We start from the raw sequence: 12,005 nt of genomic DNA on the forward strand, positions 1-12,005 counted from the left end.
CTCCAGTGTGTGAGTTAATATCTGATGTATCCTCTCCTGGGGAGATGAGATCCTGCCGTGCAGTGTCTGTGGGTTTGGTATCTCATCTGATAATCACCCTCCGTGCCCATCACCAGAGCCCTGAGCGCGCCGAGCTGCGGCGGGACCAAATTCTGTGGCAGGAGCCCTTGCATTCAGCAGCAAAACCTTTATCTCCCTGCAGCAGCATCCTTCACGTGCCGGTGTTCATCAGCAGAGATGCGTGTTACTGCTGACTTGCTTTTTTAACTGTTTTTTCCTTCGCTAGCTCCAATCTCTGACATTAGGCGTCCGTCGCGTAGCTCAGACTACTGGCTCTGTCTGTATGATGTCAGTCCCAGAAAAAAAAAAACACAATGGGCTACGTCAAGAATTGATTTGAAATTTTAATTAGTTTTCAAACTGCTGTGCGCCTTGTCATCAATTTCGGTAGCCAAGGTTCTGTTGAGTTCCCTCAGAGTCAGTTTCTTCTGAGCTGGAGCTTGGTAGAATCACAGCCCGGGTGTAATGGCTTAGCAGCAGTTTGGCTGAACTAATTACCAGCTCTCGATTTATAGCCGCATTTACCCACAGGTGTGGCCGGTTCCTACAGGGTCGCGTTCTGCCCTGTGCTGTTTAATACTTCTGTCGATGATCAGGAAGAAAACATGCAAGCACGGCCGGGAGTTTCTTGGGAGCCTGCAGGGAGCGTTGAGTAATGGGGGCGGTCGCTGGCAGCCGCCTGCATCGCTCGACGCGCTGGGAGCAGGCAGAAGAAAATCCGTGTCCTGGGCCTGCGCAGAGCCATGCGAGCAGCGCGAGGAGCCCAGTGTGGGAAGCAACAGCTTGGAACAACAACAACAAAAAAAGTTTGGAGCTTTTTGATGGATTAATCAGCTGAACATCCCCCTCCTGTGAAATGTGGCCAAGAGGGTAATGTACGAGCATGGGAAATGCAAGATGGAGTACGGGCTGCGTGTGTCTTTGGCACGGCAGCAGCAGCAGCTTCTGGAGTGCTGCGTCCTGTGGTGATGCCCTCTGTTCAGGGAGGATGGTGATGAATTGATGAATACTCCGAGGAGGGCCACGAGGAAGATTAAAACGCTGGGATCACGAGTGACTGATGTGAGGAACCCTGCTTTACTTATCAAAGAGATGCTTGGGGGAAGGGAGCGCTCAGCAAATTGCCTACATGGGGAACAGATGTTCAATAATAGGCTACTCAGTTGAGCGGATTATGATATAATGCATTTGAGGCTAAACAAATCCAGGCTTGAAATAAAGCACAATTTAGCAGAGAGGGTAAATGGCCACTGGAACAGTTTTACCAAGGCTTGTGCCATGTGGGCTCTTACTGGCACGTTTAAAAGCCTCGATAAGAAATTCTCCCCACCCGCACCCCAAAGTGTGCTGCAGTTCAAACAGGAGTTCATTTCGGAAAGCCCTCTGTCCTCTGCTATCCACGAGGTCAGCCAGCCACACACCCCAGGCAGCTCCAGCCTGTTCAGACCACCTCCGAACCATCTTTACATTGGGTACCGAGGCAGGACACGCACTTTGCAGCAGTCATCAGCAGCTGACTGCGATCCCTCTGCAGGCCCTGCTTGCTGCAGGGCTCTCGCTGCTGCCCAGCTTTCTGGCCACTGCTTGTGGCTCCCCCGGCGTGTGTTTGGTGGCCATCCCTCGCCCTCCCAGCTCCAGCCCCTGCTCCACGAAGTGCTGTGGGCCGCATGTCCCTAACTCCCTCTTGTGGGGAAATCCGGGCTACGGAGAGTTGTAACTTGGCTGGGGCAGGATGGAAAAGATGTTGGGATCCACCGCGTAAAATGATGTCTTTGGTGACAAAAATAAAAACTTCAGGGTGCTGAAGGAAGATGTCAACGCTGGCGGCTGCAGCTCCCAGATGTGTGGGGCAGGTCATGCCTTGGAGACTATTTCCGCCTTTAAGTAAATAAAAGCTGGCAGCAACAAGGCATTTTGTTCCATTTGCATGTTTTTTAAACCTTTTTTTCCGCCACAGTACTAAGGGCCATGAACTACGTACCCAATACATCGAGCGGGCAGCACGGGGAACGGTTCCTCAGCAGGTTGTTTTATTCTGCAGCACATGCATGAATCTGAAAGCAGTTCTTTCATTTTCGGCTGTTAACATCTCCTAGTGCATTAGCACCTCCCGACAGGTGCCTTTCAAAGCCTCTTGACTCCTTCTGATCTTCGAGGAGCTCGCTTGAAGCCTGGGGAAATCAAAGGGAGAACTTCCGTGGTATTATGTTTTCGAAGTGTTTTTTTTTTTTTTTTTTTTTTTTTTTTTCTTGAAGCATTGAACGAGCCTGTTCGCGTCGTGGCTGGACAAAACAAAGAGCCAAATGTCTTGTGGAAGACAATTTGGGCAAAGGGAAGGACGGGGGGCCGTGGAAGCAGCCCTGACCCACATCCCGAGGCAGGAGTGGAAGCCTGGAGGAGCGCAGTCATCAGGCGGGGTAGGTGGTGAGGAGGTCACGGGCAGGGTGGAGCAGGTTCACAGAGAGTCCTGAAAACCAGAAGAGCTGTATCCCCTCCCTGACAACGCCGCTGAGCTGCCGCCCGCAGCTGGAGCACAGTAACTATTTTGATAAACTTTTAGTCTATTGCTACTAAATGAGTTTCGTCACCAACCCCTAGTTCAGAGCCTGGAATGGTATCTTTGGCTCTCGCGCTCGTAGTATTCCTACAACACAAACCTCGCTGAGGAACTGAATAAAGCTGCAGTTACTGTCTGAGTTACCGAAGGCAGCGTCCTGCAGGCATGAGGATGCTTGGAAGCGTTTTGCGAGAGGAAGCATGGTGTCGCGGGCACATGATCTTGGCGGGCGGGAGCAGTTTCCACAGCATTGTTTTCTGCAGCAGAAAGAATCCATTGTGCGTTTTTCTTCACTTCATTTTTTTTCCCCCTCCAAGCACGGCCCCTTTCAGAAAGCCAAAGTCAGCAACCCCATTTGTCATTTTCCCTAGGTCCATATTGAAATCTAAGGGCGTACAACACAATAGTTGTGGCTAAGCCCGTGCAGCTTAAAGCAAAACAGCAGGGGCAGCGTGAGCTTCCCATCATGCAGGGTGAGCTGGGCACAAGTCTGGAAGTGTGTTTCTGTCTCTGCTCCTGACTCTCCTTTGTGTCCATGGATGTGCCACTTCATTTTTTGCTACCTCCATCTCTCAGTGGGGATGTTTCATCCTCAGTGGCATGTTCCAGGGTCTGAATTTTTACAGCCAAATGCAGTGGCACGGTCACCTCCAGAAGCAGCTTGTGGCCCTGTGAGCTCAAACCATGGCAGCCTGCAGTTCTCCATCCCGTTGGTCGCCGGCTGGGCCGCGGGACGCCTTTGTCTCCCACGGGGCCAGGATTCCCTTTGTGCTTTTTCCTTCAACCTTTCTGTACGGAATTTGGCAGACTTCCTGCCAAAAATGTTGGGAGAGGCAGGATGAGAGCACGCTCCAGCTTTGTTCCGGGTGCACAGATGGCCGATGGCTGGACCAGGTCCTGGTGCTCGAGCGCGGTCGCGCTGGTGGGCAAGCTGCTGGTCAGCACGGCCGGGGCTGCTCTTACTGGTGACCAGTTGGGCTGCTGCTAGAGGATCTGGTTTGTTTTGAATCGCTTCTGAAATCATGTTTCAGAGGTGCGTGCGTGGGCTGTCTTCTCTTTGGATTTGTCTAGACCATGGGAAGCTCGTATTTACACCGTGGCTGGGCTCCAGTGGCCCGTCGTAATGGGTCAATTAGTGCAAACTGGTGGGCATGAGAGCGAGGCCTGGCAGCTGAATTTCAATACATCATCCCCTCGGTTCAGGGCATTTGCATATGATTTGCATTTTGGCCGAGCCCACGCATGTAAATGTAGGCCTGCATTGTTTCTCTTCTTTGAATGACTGTTTAATTAACTTTAAACTTAATTATGCAATCTGCCATCTGCCCAAATCCCTGTAGTGCTGCCATGCCACCGTCCTTTTCTGCCACGATACCCCCTTTCCTGGAAATTTACCTACTTTTAAATTAAGATAACTTCAAATCTCCTACATCCTCACCAGTCTAGGAGGACCCGTGTCATGTTGTAGGATCTCCCTTCAGCTCTGCGGCGCAGTCCTGGATTTTTTTTGGATTGCGGTGCAGCACGGGAGTGTTGCGGAACCGTCAGTTTAGGATTATTTGGGTTTGCTTCATCAGAGATCTTTATTTGCTTGTGGTGAGGAGAACGTGCTCGCAGACTTTCTCTTAGCCCACAGACTGAACGTTTGACATACTGCCTACCAGGCTTATCTCCAGAAAGTCTTTGCTGCAATGGAACCTCACCGAACTGATAGCCTATCTCCAAGCCTTTCCACTCCTAAATCTCTAATGAATTCTTTCCCATGACATCCTCCTTTCTCCCCATTGCTTTGTCTTTCGTCTTGAGCCATCGCGTTTGTTTAACCTGTTGCTGTAAACGCGTCGAGGTGGCTGTGGTTGGGGCTCTCAGGGAGCTGGGCTCACGGGGAGTGGGGTGGGTGGGTTTTGGTCCTGTTTTTGTGTTGCTGGGCCACCAGCACAGAATCTTGCTTGAGATGCCGTCCAAGGAGTATCCTTTTTCTTCCCGGTACAGAAGTATTTCTCTGAACAGCTACACCGACAGCTGTCTTTGTGTTTTTCCTTCTAAAACGAAACAGAACAAAAAAGTACTTGGCTGTTACCATTAGCGGGACATTTAATCTCTTAAATCCACAAAATATTTTTGAAAACAGAAATAGCTGGTTACTTGTGACCTGTCTACGACCAGTGTTTTTATTGTCATAGCTCGCGTTTGAGATCTCTCTGCTGGTGTTTGTTGTTTTTGCCCGTGTGAGGTCATCTGATCCTGGATGTTGTAGTGGTCATTGAAGTGCTTGGAGTTTGTGTCGGTTCTATGAAATGGCACGTACTGGATGTTGCTGGTGTGTTAGAAGCTAAAAACAATTTAACAAATGTGTTTTAGCTTTTGATTGTTGAGCGGGAGCTCTTTCAGAGGCCCCGCTGAGCAGCAGAATGTATCAAATAGCTTTTACGTTGCCCGTTTACACCTATGAAAGGAGAAAACGTGGGGATCCTAGCAAAACCTCCCCGATGTTACTGCACTTTGTACTGTCTAAATATGCTTTTTGCTAGTAGAATTTATTCTACTTCAGAGAAAGAAAGGAGTAGTTGCCTGGAACAGCTGCATCAAAACTGGGATCTGGGATTTTTGGGTCCCTAGATGTCTTCAAAACCAGGCAGGGTTTCTGTAGGCTGAACTTTCATTCCGGGGTTGTTAATGTGCCCCGTTACACATCAGCTTCCATAGTGAAGTAAAGTTGCAGGCAGGACTTCTTGGCGGGTAGCAGAAAGCATTCAGTTGCTAAAAGACACAATTTGGCTTCTAAAACTTGCTTTGCAAGCTGTGCCAGGAGCCCAAGGGCCGGCTTGCACTCGGCGATCTGGGGCTGTGGCGTGGTTGGACTCTGTTCCTGGGGTCCCTACTAGGGATGGGAAGGAACATGCTTTATTTAGCTTAACTGGGCTGAGATGGGAGCACAGGGCTAGGCAGGGGCTGGCGTTGGAGTAGTTCTCCTTGCCTTTAGTGGGTTAATCCCTGAGTTTTGGGGTACGCAAGGCCGGGTCACCACGTGCCGTGCCTTCTGGCTCATGGGTGTATCCTTCCAGTGGCTTAGTAACTGCATAGCTGGGCTCTCTTGAAGAATTAAATGTCAAGGAACCTCTTGGAAGGTTTGAAGGAAATTGGCTTAAGTCATCCCAATGTGTCAGCTATGAAGCGAACCATTGGAGGAATACGGACAAATATTTAGTAACCATGTGTTGAGAGCATCTCATTAACTGATAACAGATTGTTCTATTGCATGTTATCAGTTCTGGGATACGCTTCTGCTTCTTTTCACTAACTGGATAAGTGATGGTATTTGAAGGATTCCTTTGCACACGTAGATCGTGATCTAACACGGGGGAGCGATGGAAAATCCCCTTAGCAATGGCAGAGCCAGCAGGGGCGTTGGTGCCCGGTCCTGGCCGATAATGTAAGTAGTAGATGGAAGTATTTAGTGCTGAAAAAGTTCATAATAATGGGGGATATAGTTCCCTTCAACATCACGTCTTTTTTCTTAAAAAAGTAGGAACTCGTTGAGGTGGCTGTTGGTGGGGTGTGGGACCCCTGAGCCCACGGGGCAGTTTCCAGCTGATGCTGACGGCTCGGTGCTCTCAGGCGCTCCTGTCCCTGTTAGGAGAGCTGGGTTGGGGACAGCTGGACGTGCAACAGGAGGTAAAAATGTCGAGTGAAAGTAGATGTCCTTTGACAGGAACAGGAGTGCTATACAGAGGTGACTGTATGTTGGGATTTACTTTGGGTTTTCAAGTAAAACCAGTTGATGCTGGATGAGCTGCATCCAAGGAGTCATGCACGTGCTAATGAAAATTCAGTAAGAAACACTTCCCTTCTCTGTTGGCAGTAGTCAAACAGCTTGCCACGTGGTAGTGGGCAATTGGAGACGTTTTAGTTTTGGCAAGTCAAATTTAGGATCTTGGTCCTTTCTTGTAGGAAGTGATATGCAAATTTTAGTATGAAAATTAAAGACTCCCTGGCCTTGCTAAGTTCACGTTTCGTTGAACATATCAGTTGATTTAGTTGACCATCTAGTTGATCAACTGACTAATAGATGTGAAATTAAATGCAGTAATTTCCTAAACCTAAGCTATAGAGTGATTTTGCCTGAATTATGTCGAAATAAGCTAAACTGAACCATCTAACCACCTCTTTTCCTGTAAGTCAGATCAGATTATTCTGGGAAGCTGCCGTGTGCAGTTTTTTCCCCAAGATAAGATGAAGAGATAGGCTGAAAGATCAAAAAGCACTGCTGTGCAATGTCGCTGTGCTGAAGTTGAGGTGTGACGAGCGGGGCTCGGGCTCCGGGTACTGGGCTGTGGGTCCCAGCTGGAGCCAGCCTCCAGCTCCATCCCTTCTGCTCCTCTTGTGGTGCCTGCATCAGACTAAAAGGGAGTCATTGACTGTGGGACAGTCTTCAAGTCACTCACTTCTCGTGCCTCTCCTGCCGTGAAGGTGGGAGCTGTTTTGTTTCCCAGAGTGCTTCCCCTGGGCTAGATTTCGGCGCTTCCCTGCTGTGCGTGTGGAACTGCTGCCTCCTTCTGCTTAGGTGCTCCTCTGCTGCCTTTGTAGGGAGCCTCTGTGCCGGGTGCCTAGGCTGTCACAGCCAAAGTCTCCTCCCAAGAGGACTTGAGATAAGGAACAGTCAACCCCTTTCCCTCAAATTGTAACTCCTGTTAATTCCTGCTGACAGCATCACCTCTAGAAGTCCTGGGGACTGCAGCCCCAGAGCAGCTCCACGCCATCCGTGCAGCCAGAAGCTCGTGCCTGACCACCTTGTATTTGCTGTGCTGGGGGTGCACCTGTGTTTTGGGTTAGCGTTGCATGCCCTCATGCTCTGCACTCGAGCTTTGAGTGGACGTGCACACGTTTGGTGCTTCACCACCCTGGCTGGGATCTGTCAGCCACCCTCAGCTCCCAGCTGCTCCACTTCAGTCTCACTTCTACTGATGTTTTTTTAAAAAAATTTGTATGCTATTTGTTTACTTATTTTTTAAGTCTTTGAATATTTAATGCCTAGAATGCATTACTACTTTGTGCGACATCTACGTGCTGCTCCTTATCCTGAATTTTATCTTACAAATCACACAAGTGTAACAGCGCAGAAGAAGCAGGCATCCTGCCACACCAGCTGCTGGAGCAGACTTGTACCAATACCATCCCTGCCGTTATCTCAGGAAGGATATTCCCAACGTACCTTCGCTACCTACTGAGATTTTTGTCAAAGGTTGGCTCTGTAGAACGATGTCTGTTTGTCCATCAGAATATTAATGCTGGGCAGCAGGAAGGCTCATCGTGAGAAACATTTCTAACTTGCAGTGTTAAGGGACAGGTGTATAAAAGAGGCAAATGCCGAGCCTGGTTGAAACAGATGGCAACCTGTGGTTTCCTTTCCCCTTTAAAAGGAGAAACACGAGAAATGACACTGGTGTGGAATCAGAGGCGTTCCAGTTGAGTGCTAATTGTGACAGTTGTCTGTGGCTTTGTAACAGGGATGGTTTTGTTTAGCTGGAAATGTCGAGGCCAGCACGGTCAGATATTCATCCAAAGTGGCTGCGTGTAAGCCGGCTTGCAAGCCAGCTCCGATGGAGCACAACTTGGTTGTTGGAGTACATTTTTTCTCTGGATTTGTGTCCAAGCCTGAGTGAATGAAGACCACTGAAGAGCAAACCGAAGGCCTGAGCATTGGAAGTGTGTGAGTGCGTCTGGTGTCTCCTCTGCTCTGGTGTCTCCCTTTGGCACGGGGAGGAGCTGCTCCATGTCTTGCTGTGGTGCATCGCTTGTGGCAGCGGTGGCCCGGGAAGTGACAGCCCAACAAGTGCTGGGGCAGCTCTGCTCGGCAGGTCACCTCTGGCTCTCAGCTCACTTACAAACTTAGAAAATTTTTTCTCCAGTTCCTCCTTAATTACCTGCTAAGATTTAGCCTTCTCTTTATCCCAAGCTCTTTAATTCATAATAGTATTTTTGGTGACTTGCTGTCATAGAAACAAGGGCTGGCAAGGACCTTGAGAGCTCGTGTAGCCTCATGCACTAGCTCAAGGAAAAAAACGCTTTCAGACAGGCTCTGACAGACATCTCTCACCTATTTTTAAGGACCTCCAGTGGGGCGGGCTGCCTGACCTCGCTGTTTCTAGGGCCTTGCTTTTTTTCATAGTTTTCCTAAGATCCTGCTTCCTGTTCTCTTTGTGGTATTTAGGTAAGGTTCCTTCATCAAAATGTCTCTGAAAAACTTCTCCAGAGCCAACAGTGTTGCCAATTCAAATGCTCTTCTCCTCAGATCTCTCCTGCCTGTGCTTTTATTTTAAGTTTCTGTTATTGAACCAAATCCCTTGACCCTTAGGGCAGCTGCAAATCAGGCGTTTGCAAATCAAATGATTTTAGTTCCGTATAACGGGGTCTGTGCAGGTTATACCTCAGGTTATTATTGCCTCTTGGGCATCCGTTGAAGCCTAAATCTGCAGTTGTGTTTTTGTCCTGTCACAGCTGCAGCCGCCCTCGTCTCTGTGACAGCGCGTGCGGGGAGTGTGAGATGGCTGATCGTGTAGAAAGAGGCCAGGCTACGTTGCCCTTATCCTTGTCTTTAGTTACCACGTAGGCTCCCTCTTCATTTCAGCATCCCGTTTGAAGCTACTGCTGTGGCATTTAATTGTTTTTGTGGGCTGGCCTGAGCCACCACCTCAAGCTGCCCTGCGTCTTGTCTTGCTCTCTCCTCTCTTGAGTTAGGAGGATCCCTCCCTCCTCCTGCTGGTTTCCCTGTTATTGTATGTGGAAGTTGCTTTGTCTGTGACCCGGTAAAGTAGCAGATTTTTCTTATTGTACTGTATATTTAAAGCTCTCTGCTGAAGTAGTGTTTTGTTTACCCTTTCTTCCCGCTGCTTCAGCTTAATTCCATAGAACGATTTCTGGTTTAGTTTGTGAAGGATACTGTGCATTGAAAAAAAAATAAAATAAAATAAATTGCCTTGTAACTTGGATAGCCCCTTAGCAAATAAGTTGGCATTGCACGTTTTCTGACTTGCAGGTACAAGCTTGGACCCAGGGAGCGTAGCCAGGAGGGGCTGGAAGGCAAAGCTGTGATGACATGTTCAGTATCCAGGTGGAGGGCCAAGAGGGCAGCTGCGCGGCGCTGGGTTGCATTCCAATGTGCTGATCCGTGGAACAGCGTTGGCATACGCTTTGGAAGCTGCTGCTTGCTCTCCTGGCTGTAGGGAAGGGTCTGAGGTGATGGCAGGGAAGGAAGGGGTGAGTCTTTGCAGAATATTTTCATACGATCGGGGCCTATTCTGAGCAGGCCGGGCATTTGGAGCCTGGGCATTTCTTTGCAGTGTCATCGTGTGCATTGCTGCCTCTGGTAGCTCGAAAGTTAATTAGTACCGGGTGGGTTGTTGTGATTTTTTTTTTCCTTTTTCCCTGAACTACGTAATTTTAAATGCAAGATGCAGGGAAGTTATATTTTCTCACTATTTGGGGGCTTAATGGGGTGGAGGCAGGGGCTTTGGAAACAGTTTAACAATTTCACATTTTATACGCTCTAATGAATTTCCCAGGATTTTGGAAGGGTTGTATCCAACTTTAATATCGTAATTTCCAGAGTTTCGTTTATGCTAGACTAAGTTGGTGGTGGATTAAGAGGCACGAAGAGCCAACAGATTACAAATGAGCTAATGAAGACATCGTTTCTTTTGGATAAAGAGCATGACTCACAATTGTGACTTGCACTGAAGCACTGCAGACCATGAGTTTCACGAGGACCATGAGCTGGCAATGGGGTTCTTCCCTCCCTCCTCTGTTATTTCAAACTTGTGTTTGATTTCAGGTGCAGAAAAGAGAGGGTTTGCAAGGACCAGAAACAACTCTGAATCTGCAAGAGCTCCACAGAACTTCGATAGGAAGAGACAACTCTCTGAATCGCAGACAGAAACAATGAGCAATTCAGACAGCAGAATAAATCCTAGACAACTGGGAACTCCCAGAGGTATTAAAGCAGAGTGCGTACATGCTTCAGGAATAAGCTGCCTTGAAGCATGTGCTAAGCGCTATTAAAAGATGGGCTGGGATGAATGCTCTTAACTCTAAAATGAGCTTTAAAAGACTTAATTATTTGTAAAATATGATCAGTCCAGGATTTTCAGTGCTCTGAAGTCGGGTGCCAGTATTTCTAGGCAAACCCTTCGCAAAAGTTCAAGCTTGAGTACAGAGCCTTTGTACAGCTGCTGTTAAGATACGTAGACAAGTTTGGTGGGCAAGATGACTCTTATGGATTTCTGTTTGCAGGAGGATCCTATGCTGCTGCCCCGACATCAGGCGATAGAAAGAATCGAAATAAACCCACCCGAGGGAGGAAGAAGAGTATATTTGAAGCCTACATGTCAAAGGAGGATGTTTCCGCAGGACTGAAAAGGGGAGAGCTAATTCAGGTGCCTAGAACATAGAGTGACCATGCTCATGTGATAAGTCTGGGGAAATCGCAGACATTTGTTGGAAGTGAATGTCAGTTAATTGCATGTCAGGGAATTGATACACTGCTTGTAGCTGCTTTCTCTGGAGGTTCTAGAAATGAAGTGAACCTTTTTATGACCAGCTGCAGTACGGTTTTTGATTTGATTGCAGATGTTCTGTAAAATTTGGGATCCACAGTCTTGATGAATTGCAGGGATGAGCTGCTAGCCGCAGTAGCGATTATTGTGCAGACTGCTTCTTTTACCAATGACAATCAAAAACATAGCAGGTGCTGGCAGCCTCTATCTTTGTCAGTGTAAGTGCAAATGAATAGCCTTAGCAAGATACTTCTTGCTGAAATTCCTCACAAAGACATTAATTAGTCCTTGGCAGTGAGGTGCAGATGCCTTTTCTTCCAGATGTACTCTTCTTTTGTCAATCTGTTTCTACCAAATCTTCCCAGAAGCCTCCCTCCCACAAAAAACAGGGTAATGCTGTGGTCCCTGAGGTCTCAGAGGGCTGTACTTACCACAGCATTACAGTGAAGTGTTATGAACTATGATGCAACTGGCTAAATTAATATCAAATGGGCATAATTTTCTTTGTGTTCCCTTACGGTCATAGGGTTGCCCCAGCCTCTGATGACAGCACGGTTACTGAAGTGAGGCACAGGTAGTAGATGGAGTAGAAGAGCCCATCACTGTATAGAAAATCAGCTGCCTGTGTCCTTTTGGTTATTTGCCTTCAACAGCTAGCAAGTTCCCATTTTTCAGATTCTGTGCCCAACAAAGATTGGACTTGTTGCTTCCATTTATAGCAGCATGACTGAAGCCATAAATAGGCAGCAATTCTTCTCCCAGTGTCCAGCAAAAGGAGGTTGGACATGCCATTTCTGTGTTCCAGCTACCCACAAGAGTTTTGCATAAAAGCAGGC

At 48.1% G+C, this 12,005-nt stretch overlaps 1 protein-coding gene across 2 annotated transcripts in view; it reads left to right on the forward strand.

Moving 5' to 3' along the window:
* DIS3L2 (DIS3 like 3'-5' exoribonuclease 2) overlaps window positions 1-12,005 on the forward strand; it is a 187,540-nt gene that overhangs the window by 7,275 nt on the left and 168,260 nt on the right. Inside the window, exons 2-4 of one of the 2 annotated variants that reach the window (XM_035334656.1) lie at window positions 9,654-9,874; window positions 10,449-10,607; window positions 10,907-11,049. In XM_035334656.1, coding sequence (XP_035190547.1) covers window positions 10,556-10,607; window positions 10,907-11,049 — 195 coding nt within the window. In that variant the 5' untranslated portion in view covers window positions 9,654-9,874; window positions 10,449-10,555. The remainder of the gene's footprint in view (window positions 1-9,653; window positions 9,875-10,448; window positions 10,608-10,906; window positions 11,050-12,005) is intronic. The other variant, XM_035334655.1, reaches the window with a different exon arrangement.

This window comes from Oxyura jamaicensis, chromosome 9 (assembly GCF_011077185.1).
Source record: "Oxyura jamaicensis isolate SHBP4307 breed ruddy duck chromosome 9, BPBGC_Ojam_1.0, whole genome shotgun sequence".
In the NCBI taxonomy this organism is placed as follows: Eukaryota; Metazoa; Chordata; class Aves; order Anseriformes; family Anatidae; genus Oxyura; species Oxyura jamaicensis.